This window comes from Ambystoma mexicanum, chromosome 8 (assembly GCF_040938575.1).
Source record: "Ambystoma mexicanum isolate Mex_15411 chromosome 8, UKY_AmexF1_1, whole genome shotgun sequence".
NCBI lineage: Eukaryota > Metazoa > Chordata > Amphibia > Caudata > Ambystomatidae > Ambystoma > Ambystoma mexicanum.
In genome coordinates, this window is record NC_090929.1 from 1,521,000,693 (window position 1) to 1,521,023,295 (window position 22,603).

The 22,603-nt window shown below is 43.1% G+C and overlaps 1 protein-coding gene across 1 annotated transcript in view; it reads left to right on the forward strand.

Annotated features, from left to right (window-relative positions):
* The window catches only part of LOC138473184 (glutathione S-transferase omega-1-like), a 171,089-nt gene extending 149,297 nt beyond the window's left edge, over positions 1-21,792 (forward strand). Inside the window, exon 6 of the mRNA XM_069611746.1 lies at positions 21,495-21,792. Coding sequence (XP_069467847.1) covers positions 21,495-21,669 — 175 coding nt within the window. The 3' untranslated portion in view covers positions 21,670-21,792. The remainder of the gene's footprint in view (positions 1-21,494) is intronic.
* Positions 21,793-22,603: the final 811 nt, after the last annotated feature.

The following is a 22,603-nucleotide window of genomic DNA, read 5'->3' on the forward strand; positions in this document are numbered from 1 at the left end:
GCCATCATGACTTCTCCATTTGAATGAGAAGATAAGTAAGATTCTTCATGATAATCTGGAATTCCTAACACCGGGGCTCTGCTGATTTCCTTTTTTAATTCTTCAAATCCTTCAGTTATCTCACCTGTCCATATTATTTTGCTTTTGCCCACATGTGCTTCTTTAAACCTGTTTAAAAGTGGTTGAATATATGTACTGTAATCGAAAACCCAGGCCCTACAATAGTAACATAGGCCTAGAAAGTGTTGCATTTCCCTCACTGTTTTAGATTCTGAGGTCTTCATTATTGCCTCTGCTCTCTCAGGTGCCACTTTTCTTCCTTCATGAGAAATGAGTTGTCCTATGTACAAGACCTCTTCCTGACAGTATTGTAGCTTCTCTTTGTCTACTTTATATCCTTTCTCTGAGAATATAGTCATGAGCTTAACCGAATCTTCTCTTAATCTTTCTTCTGTCTCACTACACAACAAAATGTCGTCCACATATTGAACTATTGTGTTTTCGAGCTGAACATTGCATAACTCCATCTGAAGGACTCTGTTAAAGATTGAAGGGGACTCACAGTACCCCTGGGGCAAATGAGTATGTTTCAGGCAGATATTTCGATACGAAAATGAAGTCAAATCCTTTGAGTCTTCGTGAAGGGGAATTGAAAATAATGTGTTTTTTAAATCTATGACTGTGAAATATTTGGCCTTTGATGGGATGCTGCACAATATTGTCACAGAGTTTGGAACTAAGGGAAACTCTGCTTCAACTATATTGTTTTTTAGGGGGCAAAGGTCCTGTATAAATCTCCACGGCCCCCCATTGATTTTCTAACTGGGTACACAGCCGTGTTACATGGAGAATCGTTTGGCTCCAATATTCCTTGCTTCATTAAAGCAGAAATGGTCTTGAATATTCCTTCATCCACCTCTCTGGACATGGGATATTGCTTTGCACGTGGCAAAGGAGCTCCTGGTTTAAGCTTGATTTGAACTGCTCTTACTCCTTTTAATAGACCCACATCATATGGACTTGTGGTCCATAAAATATGTGGCACTTTCTCTAAATCTTCCTGGAAAAATGACCGTTTCTTTTTTACCAGCACCATTCTCTGTGTTATTTCTCTATTCTCTTCTTTAGTCCAGCAAGTGAGACTTATGAAAAATACTAATTCATCATCTGAATACTCCTCCTTAAACAGCTCCTCGTATGTCAAATCTGCCAGCATGTATCCTTCACTGAGGGCTATCACTGTTCTCCATCCTCTTGTGTCATCATCTGTCCCATGAAGAGGCACCCTTTCCTCTCTAACCACTGCCGCTTCTAAATTCAAGTGGACAATCTGTCCTTCTTCATCATACATAGGGGTATCTGGTCTTATAAAAAACTCATCAGGTATTCTTAATAGTTTACCTATCAATCTGGGCAGCCATAAGAATAAAACAGTCACTCCATACAAAAATACTTCTGTCTAAGGGAACTTTTCTTAAGACTTTCTGGACTGTAAAAGCTAATATAAACTCTCTCACATTCATATAATGTATTCCTAGAGTGGAACACACTATTAATTTGTCAATAAAATATATTGGGCCTCATTACAATTCCAGCGGTAGCCGTGCCGGTCAAACCAGCAGGTTGCCGCCGGACTTGCAATATTTACTGATGCCTGGCTTGCTGGAATTACCAGGGGATCATGACCCCGGAGTTCCGGGAAGTCAGGCGCCGGTATATGTTGATCCCCATTCCCATTTGAGTCCCTTAGTACTCAATGGGAATGGGGAACACGGAAGCACCGGCACCATTAGTAACAGTGCCAGTGCTTGCGTGTAGGTCTGCTTATCGTGGCCGCTATGCCCGGCAGGGTCCGACTTGCTGAGCACAGCAACTCCGGCCAGCAGGCCCATAGTGTGTCGGTCCGGTAACAACAGTACCGGTAGGCTTACTGGCACTGCTGTTACCAGACCGGCACACTTGTAATGAGGCCCATTGTCATGTTATGTTTTGTCATTAAGTGACGCCCTAATTTGTTAGCTAGCGTCTGCCTAGAGTATAGCGATGGCATTGGCATGTCATGTTCTCCTATAGAGATTGGTAACTCGTCTGTAAAAGGAACTAAGCTCATTGCCCCAGAGAATCCCTGCACATTCATGGCAATACCTGACATTAGATATTTTCCCTAATGAACAAGTTGCTCCGGTGTCTACAAGAAATGAAAATGTGTTGCCTCCTATCGTCACTTTGACACTTGGTTCCTCTTGGGGGCTCTGGTGTCACAGATAGTACTGAACACATAGGTTGCTCTGTGGGCTGTCCTATTGTGGATATAAATTCATCCCTGTACCTGTAAAAGGATTTCCTCCTACCATGACTACACTCCCCAATTTGGGTGTGGGTGCTTGCTGGGCACCTGTAGTCATATTTCATTGTGGTACCATGGCCTTCTGTGTCTCTGCTTGCTCAGTTTGCTCCTGCTGTGTTTGCATGGGTGCTTGTTGCGATTGAACTTTATTTATATGGTTTTATTACACGCCAGAAACCCGAGAGGCATCAGGGCTTGAAGACATAAAACACACAGAACAAAACTGGTTACACTGAGCCTAGAGTTGTATGACAATGCGAAGATATGTTGATAACTATTCAAACAGATGCGTTTTCAATCCCTTTCGAAATGAAGCCAGGTTACAATCCAAGCAGAGGTTCATCTGAATAATATTCCAAAGGGAGGGTGCAATATCCAGGTTGTGGACAGTTTAGCAACATAGTGTTACTTAAACGTAATGTTTTAGCTGGTTGGTAGGTAGTGATTCTTTTCTTTAGGTATTCTGGGGCAGTGCCATATACTGCTTTGTTAGTGAGGACCGCTATTTTAAATTGGATTCTAGCTTTAACAGGGAGCCAATGAAGATTCCTTCGATGTGAGGTAATATGTTCACTGTGAGGTACCACTTTTAGGGTGTTCAGATTCTTTTTAGACACAACTCCTAATAGGGCATTACAGTAATCCATCCTCGAGAGAATGGTGGCTATAGCCAGAGTTTCGCAATTTTTCACAGAGATCAAAGTTCTCATTTTTCTAAGACGTTTCAAGTGACATTATGTGCTATGGGTAATGTTGTTCACTTGTGCATCTCTGCTAACATTACAAACAAAAACTGTGCCCAGTGTTTTAACTTTAGACTCAGTTTTGATAACACATCATACAGCATAAATTCTGTGTATCTTTGATCAAGTTTGTATCTCTGTGGGAGTGAGCTGAAAAGCAACAACTCTGATTTAGCATCATTCGGGCAAATCCAGTGGTCCACCATCCACTGTTTTACAGTTTTAAAGACATCATTCAATTTTGCAGATTCCTGTTCATAGTTTCCGTCCAAATTTAGCAGAAGCTGAGTATCAGCATAATTGGTCAAACAGATTTTCAAATCCTCCAATAGATCACACAACGGCCTAATATAGAGATTGAAAAGGGGAGGGGGACACACATGCCCCTTGTGGTACTCCAAAAGAGATTGGAACATAATCTGACAGAGCCTAGCCCAGTGGACAGCTGACACTTTTTCAGACAGAAATGAGTGGTTCCATTTGATGGCCCCAGGGGAGCACTTTATTGTCTTTTCCATGGCTGCCATTCATGATACATTAAGTCAAAAGCTGCTGATAAGTCCAAAAGGACTAGCAAGCCACATCCTCCGTAATCCACAATGTTCAACATGTCTGACTGTAGGTCCACAAGAGCACTTTTGGTACTAAAGTGGGGCCTAAAGCCTGACTGTTTTTGATGAGGAACACTGTAGTTTTCCATAAATTGTTGGAATTGTTTCATAGGAACTTTATTGAGAATTTTCATAATAAATTGGGTATTTGTGATCGGTCTAAGATTGGTTATGTCATTGGGGTCTTTCCCCACTTTTTTGACCAGAGGTGTGACCGTAACTCGCTTTATACATCTGGGTACCTCTTCATAAGCAAAGGAGGAATTAATAAATCGAATGAGAAATGGGGCAAAGATGTTTGCATTTGCTAGAATGATCTTCGATGGAAGAATGTCCCCTGAGCAGGATGTGGGATGCATACTTTTCATAATTTCCAGAAGTCCTGCTATGTTTATATCTTGGAAGGTAAAGTTTTGTAGTCCCATCTATGTGATTCCAGAGGGATCATAAGTCATGTCACAAGTACTCGTAGGCCTAAGATCATCTTTAGGGATGGCTGGTACAGGCATTTTAATTTTGTCTCTGGCCAATAGGACTTTATCAGTAAAGGCTTTTTGGATTAGAGCGCAGTCCTCTCTAGAAGTTATAAATGAAATTGTCTGTTGTCTTGGGTTTTCAATTTTCCTTAAAATTCTAAATAGTTCTTTCTTTCCATTATTGGCCTTAATTATTTGGTTCTCGTAATAGACTTTATTTGCATTGTATAAGGCATTTTTATAGATTTTATTTAGTTCATTCTAGACTTTCCTATGAAGGTTTCTTTTAAAACTTTAGTGAACCAGTCGTTATGGCAGGTTTTATTTCGCACAATCGCCCTAGTGGCGATTGCATTTGTAATGGTGCTTGTTGCATCTGCTGTGGTTGCAGCACATATGTCTGAGCCTGCTTGGGATCTTGGGCATTATACTCATGCGGTTCTGCATTATATTGCGGAACATAGCTTATCCCCCCTCTTGGAACTTGCCAATTGTGCTGCATGCCTCCTATGCTTCTGCATGCCCTGGCTATGTGTCCTATTCTTCCTCAATTCCAACATTGTTGCGGCTGTCCGCCATTAAATCCTCCTCTTCCCTGAGGGTTTTGAAAACCACCATGTCCTCCTCGTCTAGGCCCATTCACTCTTCATCTTGGCCAACATTTATGATCATTGCATATTTCAAAGTTCATTCACTTGCCGCTTTTTAACAAGACATCAAACATTTTGCAAATATTTTCTAGTGGGCTACTTCCTTTCGCCGGACCACTGCGCTACTCTGTATCACTGGCTTCACAGTTATCTGTAACTTTAAAGTTTACTATTGTCTTTGCTTTCTTTTGCGTCTCATCGCCATGCGCACAACCTTCAATTGTGCGATACACTGTTGCATCTTCAATCTTTCCTTGACTCAAACTGGCCTTTCATGTCTTTCGCTAACTGACCAGGTGTGTGCATTCCTTTCTTGTCTCTGCAGCTTTGATTCACAAGTAAGGTTGATACCACAGGCTTGGCCTCGCCTCTCCAACTCTGTCATTCACCTGGGAGGGTTATTGGCGTCCTTGACACACAATGCAGACTTCTTCTTGTCTGGGATTTGTCTTTCTCTGTGCATCCTTCAGTTTTCCAGAGGCAACAACCTCTTACAGGGATCTTCAGGGTTTCCCTACCCTTTGCTCTGATCCCTCGATCGGTCGTCCTGCTCCAGTGGGTTTGCCTTTGCCCTACAAGATCAACTCCTTCTCGTGTCTCACCTTGCTCAGAGTGTGTCTCTATGTTCTGCCTTTCATCCGTATGGGGGGAGCTAATGGGTATCAGATGTATGTGATTAAGCTGAAGTGCTTGACTTTGCCTTGCCTGATTAACGGGACATGTCCAATGAGATATGTAAGTGTTAGCCTCTTTACTCTCAGTCGTCCTCTTCCTCTGCCCAGTGTTTGTGTAGAAAGGGAGGCGGGAAGCTGGAACAGTGGAGAATGACAGGCTGATTTTCTTCTCGGATTAGAGTGTGAATGGGTTGTCCATCAATTTCTTGGTCGATTCAGTACAAGCATAATGCATTATTCTTAAGCAAGTTATTTTGGATGAACATTAAGTTAAGCAAGTCATTCCAGACATGTTTGGTGGTCATAAAACTAGATCTGACTAATATCTCTGGGTGTCTGTAAACTACAAAGGAGCCCAAAAGGGAAGCTCCATGTTTGCTGTAAGATAATTTTAAATGTAGGGTGGCATCATCGAAGGAACCTTCAAATGGTCCTCAATTCTTGCACAGATCTGCACGTTACACATGAGGATAGTTTATCCTTAGGAGTCCTTAAAAAAGGTACACAGGAGTGTTTGGTGAAGAGAGAGAGCTAGGGGATGAACATACAACAGTGTTGAAAGGAATATCATTCCTAGCTGACACAAATTTCAGATAGAACATTTAAATTATGGATTGAAACTACAGTTGGAATTAAGCAGAATCATGGATTAGCTATGCACCAATGGCATGCCCAAATCCATTTTGTGCTCCACATGATTTTCACCAATTTTATTAACCAAAAGGCACTGTGGGTCATTGATACTATGTAGAGAGCGAACTAGAATAAACAAGTATATGTGGTTGACTGCTATCACCATCTATCTTGCATGAGAGTGCATTAATCTTGGTGACAAGAAAGGTTTTTACTACTCTGGATTTTGTCTGTGCCTCTAGTCACAATAGCTTGTATGACAAATATGCATGCCTGTGGTTGCTGGCAAGTATAATGCCAAACACCTTCCAATTCAGGTGGGCTCCATTTGGATTAGCAAGCAACTCATGTTTCCATAGGACAATGTTTTATTTGTTAAAGCCCCAAAGCAGGATTTTGGATGAAGCTTTAAGAAAATCGAAGAAATGTGGCACACATAACAATCAAGCACTGGCTCTCACAGAGTAATTACCTGGCCCATTCCATTTTGTAGGGAACTTCACACCAAGAGAAGCCTAGTGAATACAATCGTGAAGAGGGTTGTTTGTTTTCTGCTTGCTCTTGCTGGATTTGAAGCCAAATATATCAAACGTGTTGCTTCCAAAGTATAATACCTAAAAGAGATTTCTTAGAAATTGATAATCGTGCATTTGGACGTAAAAGATAAATACATGCTTTGAAGAAATTATCAAAGCACCTGGTTTGTTTGAGAGGAGAAGACTGTATAACAAAATAGTGGATGCAAGCACGGATTGCGTTGGGGTTGGTTAAGGTGCAGGAGATCAGTTGTAAAAACATAGATGTTATCAGCATTCTTAAAGCCTACTGCCAAAGATGACGTCACACCATCCTCGAGCATATAAACAGCGGCGGTGCTGCAAATGGAGTCGGGTAAACCTCCGGTATCTGGTCTCCACTTTACAGCGCTGTCTAGCATTAGGTAAGTGCCACTTCTTACACCAGCTTGGTTCAGGGTTCTCTTGTAACCTTATGCACACCATGCGTTATCATTCTGATTATTTCTTTCTTTTTTTCTTTTCCTTGTTCTTACCTAGCAATCTACTTTTGAGTACCTCCTAGACCCCTCTTCTTGCAAAATACTACTACCCCCTCCTAACATGGGATCTTCATTCCGGTTAGGACTTTAAACTGGACAACGGGTAACTGCTGTAAGTGACCCTATACTTACTCTACCCTTTCATTAATATTCTACAAACAACTGAATTAAATAGACATTCTATATGTCAATTCTCTTTTCACAGATAAGGGTTCACCATCAAGACTTGAATGGATGCCTGGGATTCTCATCCCAGTTTTCTCTTCGTTCTCTTGAAGAACTTTTACCATAAAAAGCACAAGATTAGAATTTTTTTACTGGTATTTCTTTCTCTTTGAAATCTCTAATCATACAATCTCTAATCATACACTAACAGCTTATTGAATCCACTATCATTTGACAAACTCTACTTTAATTTTTTTTAAAATACAAGACTGGGTGACTATTGGTTCTTCAATGGGTATGTTTGTACTCCGTGAGGCAATAGACTAGATGAGAAACCTAGTCACACAACCGCTCTCCGTTTGTACCCGATCTGGGTAATTTTGTTTGAAAAAACAGTTCTAAATGGTGTTGGTTTTATTCATCCTGATCTAGGAATTGTTCATAAGAAATAAGTTCCAAGACTTTGTTTGTGTAATGTATATATTTGTTTATAAAAAAAATCAAAAGAAAAATCACTAATCAAATCTTAGTGAGGACGCAGCTGACATATTTCATTATGCAAGTAGACTTAAGATGCCAATGCATTTCGGAGTGTAAACTCCTTCATCAGGGCAAGTCTGTGTTGTTAGGAAACAGTAACATCAACAAAAACATAAGAAAATGTTTATAAAATAAGAGATACAAAATGAAATGTAATGGTGACATAATGATCATAAAGCACATAAAAGAATAATGGTTACATACCCCAATTTGAAGAATTCAAGTCAAGGTGTAATATGTAAAAAACAATAGAAAAAATGGAAATCAGTACAAAATCATGATGGCAACCATTCAATTATTGTCATGTGCTCGAGAGGAAAGGAATTTACCTCGCTTAAAGAATGGAGTCAGGCGCGGTGAAAAGGAAAGAAACAATATCAGACGTATGTTTTCACAAAGAACACGATCGGGTGCTGGAGGGGATCCAGTATACGATCTGTAAAAGCGAAACCAACTTTAGTGGGTGCGGTTAAAGGAGGTAAGTAAACGGAGTAGAATGAGCCACAAGAAGCTCGGTTACCTGGGTTCACAGAATGGTGTCGGCGGTGAACGCAGCGAGCTGTTGTGCATCGCTGACTGAAACCGTTGTTAGGGAAACGGTGAATGAAATAGACACGTGACCGCAACACGCTGGGCGAACCCGCGCGATGCGGCATGTAATTCAAGAGGCAGCAAACTGCCGTTAGGGACATCAATGATGCAAAAAAAGAAATTAAGGAGGCTGTGGGGGCTGAATCATGAATACTAAGAAGAAAAAATGTAAAAATTGTGCATGACATAGACATAGAAAAAATACTATTATCATATACAAGAAAAAGCCACATTATAAGCCAAACATAACCTGTGTATGAGAAATTAATCAAAATCCATCATATCAACAAAGTGTTGCACAGAACTGTAACTCCTTGAGATAAAAGGAATATCAAAGCATGTTTGTACTCCGTACATTTAAATATATATATATTTTGACATATAAGCAATCCCCTCAAGGCTCAGATTTCTGTACTATATATATATATTGATCAATAAATGAGTCATATAAATGTTTTGACAACTGTTTGGATGTAAGCATAATTCTAATGTATATACTGTATATATCTTTCTCTAGAAATATTGTTTTGCCCCTGATGAAGAGTGTTGCACCACTCGAAACGCGTTGGGCCTCCCACAGCTTTAACATCAAGAATAAAAATTGAAGATTGGTTCTTGTGACCTTATACGATTTAATGTCCTATTTTTCATTTGCCTTTCTGAAATTTCTACAATCCACAGATTTCCTTGAATTCCTTGAATTCCTTGAATTCAATAAGATATATTATTGATAATATTTATTTAACTGTTGGTCTGGTATTTCAGATACTAGAAAGTGTGCAGGGGATGTAGCTTGGGAACTTATTTTGTTCTTCACTTAAAGATGACCGTTAAGCCAGTTGGACTAACCCTATACAATAAACAGCAAACCAGCCTTCAAACTGCCAAGATACCTATATCAAAAAACGGTCCGCGGAAAGGTCTGTGAAAAAGGGGGGAAACCCAGGAGAAAATAAAAGATGGAAATAAAGGCTTTGATGGTCAATCAGGAGGGGGATCATGGGAAGGGGTGGAGGAAGGATGGAGGTTGCAGGTGGAACCCCTCCGCCCTGCCCCCATCAATAAAAGATAGAAAAATACCACATTTTTCAGAGAATGAAATCGGGGCAAAAGATAATTTGTCAATTTTCTAGCATTTCTTTTCATTGAGGAATTTGCATCTTTATGTTTTTTCACCCGTATGTTTGAATCTGTGCATTTGCATAGTTTTAATTGTGGAGGAACAAGCAACAGCGTTGTAAAAAAGCGAGTTAAATCTACCTATAAATGTGCAAAACCCTTTTGCTTATGGAGATAGTTGTGTCGGCCAACAAGTGTGAGCAAGGGAGTATGTCACTTATCAGGGTATGGAAGTCATGAAGGGCAACATTTTGATCAGACATCAAAATGAGGCAGGATTTTGTGAGAATTGCATTTGTTCTTCAAACCATCTGAGGAATTTGCAGTGGAATAAGAAAAGGAATCGTTTTTAATTGGTAATCATTTTGTAGCACCAGTGAAGATTGGAATTGTTTTAATCGATTTTTCACCTGTAATGGTCACCTGAATCAAGGTGAAAGTAAGAGAATATGTTTTTCCACCCTGTAAGGAACTCATGCTGGCAACAGAAAAGACAGACACAAGTGATTATAGTTCAAGGGTGTTTATTAAACTGTATGCAGGTTGGAAAAATGCCTAATCTAAAACTAAATCTAAGATGGGAACAAGCCTCGACCATCAAATGAAAATAAGGCAGTCCTACTGGCGTCGTGTCCAAATAAAGGGCCTATACTAAGAAACCTATTGCCAAAACGTACAACTGATACAACAAGAGTGCGGGATGGTGCTCAAGAAAAGAAAGAAGTGTTCACAAATAATATGTCAGGATGCGGTAGCTTATATCTCCCTTCCCCACGTTTTGAGCACGGGGTAAGATGGGATCTTGGAGCACAGCACACACTCGAGCTTTCCCCGCGTGAGTCGACAGTTCCACTTGCAGCTATCAGGACCGTCAATGGCCAAGTCTCATTCCCCTTGAAAGTCTCTTGCCTTTGAGGGCCTGACGTATTCAATAACAAAACAAAAGTTCCTTCTACAAATTAAAGTTTGTTTCCTGGTTATACTTTGGGTGAGGATTCTTCACTACTTGGGTCCCCCTCTTCCGGGTGCTGACCCCTCTTTACTTTCAGCCTCACTTATAAATCTTAATGTCTTTTTAAAAGTTCCACTGTACCTCCCTCAACCGGGTTCACTTTTGTCAACACACTGTTCCTTGGGACTTTGACTTGCCCCCCTTCTTGTCAGCATCCCTCTTCCAGTTTCACACTTGCCAACTTCACCTTCACATTCACTTTCAATGTTTTCGGGAGTCGCTTCCCTTGTTTTCTTTATAGTTCATAGATTAAAGGCTTTCGGCTGTATGAGGATTTTGCTTGACCTCATGTATGACTACTTTCACCTATCTTGGAGCTCTCCTATGGCCTTCTGGTTTCTGTAGTTTTACTCAAATGGGGATTTGACCAGAGTTTCTCGGAGCAGCACCGATGTGGTGCCAGTCCCCTCCTGCAGCTGGTCTCCCCTTTACAATTTTACAGTTCTTCGAACTTTCTTACTTAGCCACTTTGCGACTTTCGTTCACCACAGCCTGGTTCTTATCGGTTCTCCCCTCGACTCACCAGCTGTGATTAACCGCTTGGCTTTCCTCTTCACGGGAGTCAAGGCCAGTACCACAGAAGCAGGAGTCTCCCTTGCTGTGGCTTATTGGCATCGATACGCTCCGTGTACCGTTGTCATCTGTTGCAGCACACTTGGGCTATTGTTCTCGGTCTTACGTTTCTTTCAGACGAGGGTTCGCAGGGTTTTGTTGAAAAGGGCAAAGTTGTTTCTTTCCTTGTCAGCCTCTCAATATTTGCCACCTTTCTCCTCCTCTTGAACTGCCGGGTCTGGATAGCTGTCTCGTTGTACGGTCTGCCTTGCTCATACTATACTCTCTTGCTCCACCTTTTATCCCTATGGGGAAGGGAAAGGGCCATCAGGTGTGTGTAATTCTGATCAATTGCCTGATTTTGCCTTAACCTTGTATTGGGACATGTCAGGTAAACAGCTCCTTTTGTTAGTCCGTTCTCTGGTGTATCGTGCAAAAGTATTCCGTTTCAGAAATGGAGGGGGCTTTGGTTTTGATGTCCTACGTGGCTGGATGGGGAATAGGTGTTGAAAGAAGGGGGATACCTCATCTCATCCGTTGGTGTCCCTCTCCCCAAGGACCCCCATCCAGGGGATCCTCCCTCATTGGTCCACCCCCAGGAACTGGATCCAGTAGCGATGGCCGTGTCCTGACCACCTGGATGACAGATCCCCGGGGACTAGCTAGAGAGACACAATCAAGTTTCTCAAAACCCTCAATGCATTAAGTGTTGGAGGCTAAAATTGTGGAATGCATTCTGTAAAACCAAAGGGACAAGAATATACATGTTAAAACCCCACCCATGTTGGCAATGGAATGACCAAATAGTCTGTGGCAATAGCTAGAAATTGAAATCATAGCGGCCTGTGAGTCAGAGTTATATGATTGTTCTGGTTGATTACTTTGTGCAAGAAATGTTTATGTATGGTTGCTCCAAAGAGAGTCCATAGTAACATTCATGGGAGATGGGTGCGCTAGGGAAGCCTACATAAGAAAATTGTATCTGACAATGGTGTACAGCCTCTATCAAGTAAAAGATTGGATTTCTTGAGATAAAGAGGGATTATGCATAGATGAGTATCCCTTTGTCGTTCCTTCAGAAGAAGGACTGTTTTGTGAAGAGGACCGTTTGCGAGCAGGTTTCCCATGGAAGAAGCCGGAGATATACTGTTTTTGCATATGACATTAAGCCACACCTCCTCCCTCCACTTCAGGGTACTGTGACGAATCAGGAATAAAACTCATACACAAGTTAGCCATGATTTTGGTTAAAGAATTTTATTAAAAATAAAATGGTTGGGAAAAGGCCTCTCTGACCCTGCTCTAAGAGGTATTTCCATACATAAACCAAAACTAAGGATCCGTCTGTGTCAGTTCTACTCTGACCCTCGGACTATAAACTAAATTCGAAGGTGAAAATGGAAATGTCTTTAACCTTGGTTGGTTTAAAAAAATGGTCATAAAGGAAGAATAAATGGCTCCAATACAGATGTTCTTCAAGGATAAAGGTCCTTCCTCCAGAAGGTGGTTCCCTTCCCCTGGATTTCTGTTTACTTGCTGATGCTTCACAAAAAACAGTTCCTTGTGTCTTTCTTGGGCCACAATAACACTGACACACAAAACTAGTTGGCTTTGTAATTCTGCCTCTTTCAGCATTCCTGAAATGCATTTATGCCAGGATTTTGGTTCCTTCTCTTATGGTCAACACACTCCTTCTCTTAGTCCTGGTATTTCTTCTGAGTCTAAGTGAACCGGCCGCGGCTGAATTTACAGCGGCTGGAATGTTTGCATGAGAAAGGTGCGAACTACCAAAAGTTTCCACACCCACACACACACACACACACACACACACACACACACAAAACACCCACAACACACCCATAACACACCCCACACCTACACCCTCAGCACACAACATAAACATACCCTACTTACCTTCTTCTTCACGCTGGCTTCCTGCAGCGCCAGATCCCTTTCACTTCCGTGATTGGGAACCGGCGCCGTAGGGTCCTTTTCTTTTCTTTTTTATTACGGGGGCTGCAGGGGTGTCCCCGAAACACCCCGCTCACTATAGTGAGCGGGGTGTTTCGGGGCTGCAGCCCTCGTTTCTTATTTTATTCGCGGGTGTGCTGCGGGGGTGTCCCCCGCAACACCCCGCTCACTATACCACAAAGTATATTGAGCAGGGTGTTGGGGGGGGGGGCCCCACAGCCCTTGCAGTCTTTTTTTTATACTTACCTATAATGCTACCACCAAAGGTTCGAACTTTTGGTGGTTCGAACCTTTGATGGTAGCATTTTTCAGACTTTTAGTCCATGCAAACTTTTGGATGCGGTCCGTTCGACTGCATCCATTTTTTCTCAGGACTTATTGTATCCTCACACTTGCAGTTGTCTGGTATACACTACTGCCAGGACTTCTTGTATTCACACACTTGTAATTGCCTGATATACTCCCCTGACATGGCCTCTTGTTTTCACAAACTTGTAATTGCCTGGTATACTCTTGTGCCAGGGCTTCCTGTATTCACACACTTGCAATTGCCTGGTATACTCAACTCCCAGGGCTTCTTTTCATACATGGTCTCTGCCGCCCCCAAAGGTGCAGATCTACTTTGCTGAATAATGTATCTTCTTGATATATTATTCTGTTCAGTTTTCCCATGTACTTGTAATGCATACATTGACATATCTGTAAGGGTCTTGTTCGTAAATCAATTCCGCCGTTTTCAATATGTCCTTTGGTTTTTTCTCTCTCTGTTGCTTTCTTTATAATTATTTGCATTCAATGCAGTCACCGATACAACCTGGTATCCCCGCTGTCTCTGGGTGGACTCAGCAGCTCTTGTTGACGTACCTGGATTTTCCCGCAGTCAGCCAGCAAAGGTGCACTGCCTACTTCCTTCTCGTGACTGCTTTCTCTTCACTTTCCTGTACCTCGTGGCTTCCACTTGACATGTCTTCTTCACTCCAGGCTCCGGTAAGTGAAGCACAGCTTTCTGTCACCTGCAAACGCTCAAGAGTCTCTTGCCGGGTCCTGGTGTTACTGCAGAATTTCCTGCTCACGCAGCAGCTTCTTACTTCTTGGTTGGTGAGCCACCTGGCTCCACCGCACTCGTCTGAGCTTTTCAGATTCCCGAGCCTCGCAGACAGGTGCACCTCTCTGTTGCCAACTGCTGACAACAACTCTCCGCTTCTGCTCTTTAAATTAAATTCCCAGGGCACATGTGTATGCAGGCAACAACTAGAGCGCTCGCTGGGCTTGTGGCCTCTTCCGCTCTGCATTGCTCAATCCCTCTTCTTCATCCCAGTATTTTGGTAATTCTAGAAAAAGAAGTCCATTTTTGATGATTGGTTTGAATTCCAGTAATCTTTGTTACTCTTGTCCCCTTCCTCTTCTCAGTACTTTCTGTTGGTTTCAACAGGGGGAAAACCAATGGATTGGTATTTGGTCTAGTAGAGTGTTGTTGCTTTGCCTTACAGCATACTATAAGGGTTTGCGGCATAATGAGAGGGTTCCCGCGTCTTGGAAAGAAGGGGGAATAGCATGTCCTTTCCGGCAAGTCACCTTTATCTCCATAAGGGTCATCTCCCCTCCATGATTCTCCTTCACATTCCCGCCCCCAGGATTCGTGTCAGAGAGTGCCTGCCTCACTTTGGCCATGTCAGGGGTGATTCCCCCCATGAAAGAAGTGATGGCTTTGTCAAATTCATCACTGTACCTGCTGTCATTCTTTATGGTGACAAATGATTTGTAGCTCCAGCTGATTAATGCAACTTCTGTGGCTCCAGAGGTGTACATTGAGTCTTGTCTCATTGGAAAGGAAATTCCCAGGTTAGCAGTATGATTTCTTTAAATTGCTTAGATCTGTAGGGATTTTGTATAAATTATGGACAATAAGTGTGAGACACATCTTTCGGTCAACCTCTCTTAAAGTGAAATCCAAGGCTGCAATGTAAACTGAAACCTGCTTTCCTATCAGTAAATACATGGGGCCCAATAACAGGATTTGAATTGTGTCTCATTTGGTCTTCAGGCTATTGTGAATCAATTCTTTAAGGGCAGCCGAGTCCCTACATGCATTTAGAAATTGGTCCATCTCCCCAGGGACTCGCTGTAGATGTATGTATCATCTGTGTATGAGTGGGAACTAATGTGCCGTTCATTAATCAGATCCACAAGAGTCTTCACTTTAATGTTAAATAGTAAAGGCAAAGGTCATGGGGCACAAACTGATAGAAAGTCCTTTAATCTGACTGTTTAACAGTTCATGAGAAAGTCTTTAGACCAAACCAATGCCTGGCCAGAGATTCCAGGCAACTCTTGGAGACAGTCGAAGAGGGGCAAGTGATTGACAGCGTTAGCGTCAGATGACCACTCGAGAACAATGAGCCTATGTCCACCATAGACATGTTGCCATTATGCCATGGAATAATGACGATGCCCAAGAGCCTATTTAGGGCATGGATATTGGGTCATCCCAGATGTTCACAAGGGCAGGTCTAGTGCCAGATTCAACAGGGTCAGCGGTATATAGCTTCCAAATGGAAATGGAGTTGTTAAGTGATGATTTGCTCAGGGGGTTTGCAACACATGTTAGGCCCACTTTAGCATTAGTGCATCAAATGTGGGATTTTCTAGTCCGGGGTAAAACATGCTCTGAAATACTAATGTATAGTCTCCACTTGGATGTTGGCCTAGTGGGCTGCAAGGGTTAAGGGAAATATATCATTTGATTGTTTGGTAGGTTTGAGTTCTTTCATTGAGAACAGGAGTTCATCAGGGTGGACTGTTTTTAAGGTCAAAGTAAGAATAGTTTTTTTTTTTACTGGTTTTGAAGCTGGGGCTGGATGTTATGACATGAATGAAGCATCATTAACTACTTTCGCCACAGTGTCACTGACGAGGGTGTCTAGGTCATGCAGATCTCGTGCCATTGAGGTATGGAAGGTTGGTAGCCTTGCAGTGACGGTAAATTAGGTGCGATTCTGAACTGTTTCTTGCATTTGTTGATGGACGTTACAATATTTTGTGAAATATATACCTCTATAGTACGCTGTGTGATAAAGCAGAAATTGGTCATTGTTGACCCTTCTCTGCATTATATTTCAAAGGGGATGAGAAGGTCGGCATCTGAAATGCCCCTTTAATGCGCTTTTGGGTACTTTCTACAGATTTCTTTTTCCATAAAATGAAGGGTTGTGCTTGGGTGAGGTAAATTGCATCAAAATCAGGCAGTATTTAAGGTATGCGTTTTCCCTATGAATACCACATGCAGTAAACACCACTGGACCAATGCTCATGCAGCCAGTAAAAACAGGCACCTTTTGAAAAACTGCATGTTTTTACTGCTACTATCTATTTCATAATCAGAACTTTATTTATTTGGCATTTCTAAAGTGCGCGGAACCCACAGGCATATGGGCGCTGGTAACAGTACATACATGAGGAGCAAACAGGCATCAGTGAGAGTAAGTGGTTTATGGGTCATGTGTAAAGAACCAAGTTTTGAGTTTTATGCAGAAAGACCAGAGAGAGAGAGGTCGGATCTGAGGGACAAGGGGAGGGGATTCCATTGTTTGGCGGCCACGACTTGGAAGCTGCATCCCCTTGCCATAGCTCTCTTGAATCTAGGCGTAGTGCGGAGGTGTGAAGTAGATGCCTGGGTGGGTCTGTTGGAATGAGTTTTGGCAAGATTGTTGGAGAGGTAATTCAGGGTCGTGTTAGTTGGGCACTTCTGCATGATGGACAGGGTTTTAAATCTGATGCGGTCTTGGCAGTAAGCTAATGGACATTGCATCTGGCTGCGGATATGTGGTCTTTCTTAGAAATATTCATTGCTGCTCGTAAGGCATTATTTTGGATGATTTTAAGTTTTTTTTTTATGTTGCTTGTAGACGAACCTGCGAAAAGGGCATTGCAGTAATCTAGTCTGGACAGAATGAGGGCTCTGGCTAACGTGATGAAACTATCTGTCATTAGGAATGGTCTGCGGGCATTAATACATTTTGCAGTATACGCTGCTGCAGAGGCCGTTGCATTGACTTGTCTAGTTAGGGAGAGTGAGGAGTCTAGATAGACCCCTAAGGTTTTCACTTCCTTCAGGGCGGTGATGGAGTTCCTGTCCATAGTGTAGGATTTGTAGTCGACATCCAATTTGTTGAGTCGGGATTGGGTCCCTACCAGGAGGAGTTCTGTTTTATCATTGTTTAGAGAAAGTGTGTGTTGTGCCATCCAAGTTTGGATGATTTGGTCGATTTTATTGAGGGCATTGGTGTCCACGTTGGAATTCCCAGAGATAGGCAAGAGGATCTGTGTATCGTCTGCATAGAATGGCGTAGGAAACTCCTTGTTCATCCAGGAGGTCGAACAAGGGCTTTGTGAAAATGTTGTAAAGTGTAGGTGATACACACGAGCATTGGGGCATGCCACAGAGGACTAGGGCTGGCGTGGCAGCCGCTAAGTTGATGAAGACTCTCATTGTACAATCGGATAGGAATGATTCAATCCAGGCTATGGCTTTGGTAGAGAAGTGGGCTGTGGAGGAGAGGTGTTGGCATAGGATTTTGTAGTTGACTAGATCTAATGCTGCCGAGAGGTTGAACAGAAGAAAGATGGCTAAGTTCCCATTGTCTATGATCTCATCCATTTGGATTTTCAGATATAGGAGAGCTGTCTCCGGGCCGTGTCTATGGCAGAAGCCAGATTGAAGTAGGCCAAGAAGAATGTTTGCCTTGAGGTGTTCTTGTATTTGTAGGTATGCTGCTCTAAGATTTTGACGAGGAAGGGGACAGTGGTGATGGGACAGTAGTTGCTTGGAATGTTAGGGTCTAGTGTTGTTTGTTTCATGAGTGGGAGGACCCAGGCATCTTTTAGGTTGTTTGGGACGATACCTTGAGTGAAGGAGTTGTTGATGAGTGAAGTGATGAAAGGGGTGAATTCTGTTGCGCAGTCTTTGACAAAGGGAGCAGGGCACCTTGAAGGTTTCAGGCCTGAAATGATTTTGGTGACTTCTGGTATCGAGACTGGTCTAAATTCAAATAATTTGTTAGGTTTGAGCAAGGTGTTAATGTCAATGGGAGTATCTGGTTGTAGTAGTTTGTTTTTTTGTCAGCAATTTTGGTTTGTAGTTGGGTGATTTTATCCACAAGTGCTTTTTGGATGTTTTTGCACCAGGAGGTATCCTTAAGGCAACTTTCTGGTGGGTTCACTGGGGATTTGAGTTCCCGCAGGATGGCAAATCATTCTTTTGTGCATGTTTTGGCATTCACTATGCGCTCGTTGTATGTTAGGTTCTTTGCCTGGGGAATGGCCTGTTTGTAGTTTTTTTGATGCAGTAAGGAACTGATCTTTATATATTCTTGAGGGTGTGGTTTTACATAAGGCATTGGCAATTCGCTTGGCACACCGTAAGGTTTTGAGATTGGGTGTACACAAGGAGTTAAGGTGACCTACTGATTTCGGTTTGGGAAGGCTCAGCAGAGTGATCTTTGTCTAGCGCAAGAAGGAGAGTATGATTGTAGAGCCCTACCATAGTGTTGGGGTCACATGCTGTATGTAGATGGTCTGTGATCGGTCGTAGCATTGGGAGCATGTTCTTGGTGGTGATGTTGTGAGTGTTTCTTGATCGTGAGGCTGGAGCTAATTGTGGTAGGGTTTGGGTGTGGTGTATTTTGGGATGGAAAAGGTAATGACTTTGTGGTCAGACCAGGGGCATGGATAGTTGGAGATGACGTTAGTCTTACCATTCATATCCGCCAACCAGTCTAATGTTCTGCCTTTGTTGTGTCTGGGGTGGTTAAGATGCGCTGGGTGAATCCTAGTGATACAATAGTATTGTTTATGGCCAGGGCGTTAACGTCTGCAGGATCATTGAGGCCTAGATTGAAGTTGCCCAGAATAATAATTCTGGAGGAAGGTTTAGTATTGTTAGTGAGGAGTAGGCCTATGTCCTCATCGAAGGATTGGGGTAGGCCCGGTAGCCTGTAGATGATGTGGAAGGTCAGTGAAGTTGTGTTAGGCAGTGAAAGTTTGATTGAGAGCAATTTGCCTGAGGGGAAGGCTTGGCTGGGCAGTTCTCTGATAGTCATGTGCACACTAGCGATATGGGCCACACCACCTCCTTTGGCGAGAGGTCTGTCTTTTCTGTAGATGGTATAACCTTCTGGGATGGCTAAGGAAAGGGATGGGCCTAAGGCTGCATGCAGTCACGTTTCTGTGATGACTAGTGTGTCAAGTTGGTTAGTCATGATGAGATCTGAAATATCGAGGGCATGGGCTAGTAGTGATCTAGCGTGGATTAGTCCTCCTTGGATGATTGCTGGTGCAGGGTTATTATTAGCTATGGGGGCATTGATGTTAGCAGTGTGTGCTCTTGGGCAGGACACATACACAGTTGCATCATTGGGTTAATTTGGGCATGGCTCATGCATAGTGTAATCATCGGGTTCATATGGGCAGGGCTCATGCATAGTGGCATCATAGGGTTCACATGGGCAGGGATCATGCACAATAGTATCATCAGGTTCATCATGCATAGTATCATCAGTGGGTTCACATGGGCAAGACTCATGCATAGTATCATCATTGGGTTCACATGGGCAAGACTCATGCATAGTGTCATCATTGGGTTAACATGGGCAAAGACTCATGCATAGTATCATCATTGGGTTCACATGGGCAAGACTCATGCATAGTGTCATCATTGGGTTCACATGGGCAAGACTCATGCATAGTGTCATCATTGGGTTCACATGGGCAAGACTCATGCATAGTATCATCATTGGGTTCACATGGGCAAGACTCATGCATAGTATCATCATTGGGTTCACATGGGCAGGACTCATGTATAGTATAATCATTGGGTTCACATGGGCAAGACTCGTGCATAGTGTCATCATTGGGTTCACATGGGTAAGACTCATGCATAGTGTCATCATTGGGTTCACATGGGCAAGACTCATGTATAGTATAATCATTGGGTTCACATGGGCAAGACTCATGCATAGTGTCATCATTGGGTTCACATGGGCAAGACTCATGAATAGTGTCATCATTGGGTTCACATGGGCAAGACTCATGCATAGTATCATTGGGTTCACATGGTCGGGGCTCATGCATAGTGTCATCATTGGGTTCACATGGGCGGGGCAAATGCATAGTGGCATCATTGGGCTCACATAGGCAGGGCTCATATACAATAGCACCGTTGGGCTCACATTGGCAAGACTCACGTATAGGATCATTGGGTTCACATGGGCAAGACTCATGCATAGTATTATCATTGGGTTCACATGGGCAAGACTCATGCATTGTGTCATAATTGGGTTCATATGGGCAGTGCTCATGCACAATAGTATCAACAGGTTCATACGTGCTCAGCTCATGCAGTAAGTCAGCAGTATGTCTGGTTATATGGGGATCATCCGGGGTATTTTCACGCGGTGTATGCTTATACAGGGTGATCGGAGCTATGGGCTTAGGCACGAGCTCTGTTGTAGATGTGGGCTCATTACTGTAATTACAGTGGGGGCCGTCCATGTGATGCACATCGGGTGGGTTTTGCAGTTTCAACAAGCAGCGCCAGATTCTCGCATGCACCGGCATGAAGCGGCCTGAGGGTCGGGCTGCAGAGAAGCTATGGGTGCGCGGATAGGTCGCAGAGTTTGTATACTTGCAGTTCTTATAGACAGCCGGTCATTATATTCTTGTAGAGTGCGCTGAAGCGACAACGCGGCTTTCCCCGCAGTCGTGTTGCAATTGGATTTTTTCTGTGGGGGTAAGATAGCAGAGCATCGGGTAGGAAGCTGGTGGGAGAAATCCTGAATGTGGATATTGATGATGTCATCCAAAACAGTGATCATCATTCTGTGACTCGCTGAACCAAAAATATTTATAGAAATCAGCGGGTCCTAAACCCAATTATAGCCCAGTTGTTATAAATAACCTCTCTGAGAAATCAACTGTTAGCTTGTCTATGATTTCAAATCGCATTGGACCTGCGATTCGTACATTATGAGTATGTTGGCAAAGAGTGCTATTTTGACATAGGTGGGTGGGCCCTATGATGCTCGTCTAAAACCAAGGCAGGCAAGAATACTCATACTGGAGACACCTAGGCGCTCTAGAAAGATGCATGATGAATGTGGGCTGTGGAAAGGAGATCCCAGGAAATGTACTAAGGAAGGTGCTACTCCAAATAAGAACAAGGTATCCTATCTGGGAACTTTAAGTATCACCATTCACAACAAAATACAAACTTAAACAGCATGTGTTAGCCAATTATTTGCCTTTTAAAGTTTTGCGCCAATTTTATTGAATTTTCTTGTTTTGTATTTTTTTTTAGTTGTCTGAAGGATACCCCTAAATTAAAATCCTGGATGGAATTGATGAAGGAGGATCCAGCTGTGAAGGAGACCATGATGGATCCAGAGACCATGAAAGCCTTTTTCGCTTTATACATATCGAGTGATTCTCCTGACGTAATGGACTTCGGCCTCCAGGCAGAAGCAATACCTTGATGGAAGCTCACTTTATCTTCTGTGTGCTGCACGATGCTCTGTTCCACTGCAATGCTGCGTGAGACCGGGTGCGCACTTAAGCTGATCACGTGTGTGTAATAAATTATTGAATCTATACTGGCATATCCGCGTGCGATCAATGAATTGCAGCACGAATGATAGATAGGTCGCTGTCAAAGGTCAATATTAAGTTTCAAACTTTAGGGTTGTATGCGTACCCTCTGCAGGGGATCACTGGAAGAGAGGGGACGAGTGGCCACTGCGCCAGCATGCGGGGTCTCAATCTTGGACATGTTCAAGTGGAGGAGGTCGGTGTTCATTAAGGCCTGGATATGCGACACCACCCCGCTCCTGCATTCCATTAGGAACTCCTGCGGTTGTCGTGGGGTGCTGTCCTCTATTTACAAGCTCATCCTGGCCGATACACAGCGCAAACCCCCCAGATACAGGCGGAGGTGGGAGGAAGACGCAGGGGAGTCATATAGCGCAAAGCAATGCAGGGTTCTGTGCGAGGTTACACACACAGGGGCACTTAGCTCCAGGTTGCAACTATTGCAACTTAAAACGCTCCACAGGGCATATATCACCCCAGCTCGGGTCCATAAATAGGATAAGTCCTGGTCGGCCAAGTGCCCTAGGTGTCCCACTGAGCCAGCAGAATTCACGCACATGCTGTGGGGGTGCGTACAACTAAGACCCTTTTGGGAGGAGGTAATGAAAACTATGTCGGATATGCTGGGTCTTGCTGTTCCATGTACACTAATGTGTGGTATGTTTGGATGGGCGCCTGGGGTGCTGAAGCGATATTGTAAGCTGCTGATGACCTGTAGGATAGTGACCAGGAGGTGTATCCTGATGAGGTGGACTAATGCAAATCGGCCTGGGGCCTCCAGGTAGCTAGCGGACTTAATCTGGCTGAGTAACATGGACAGAG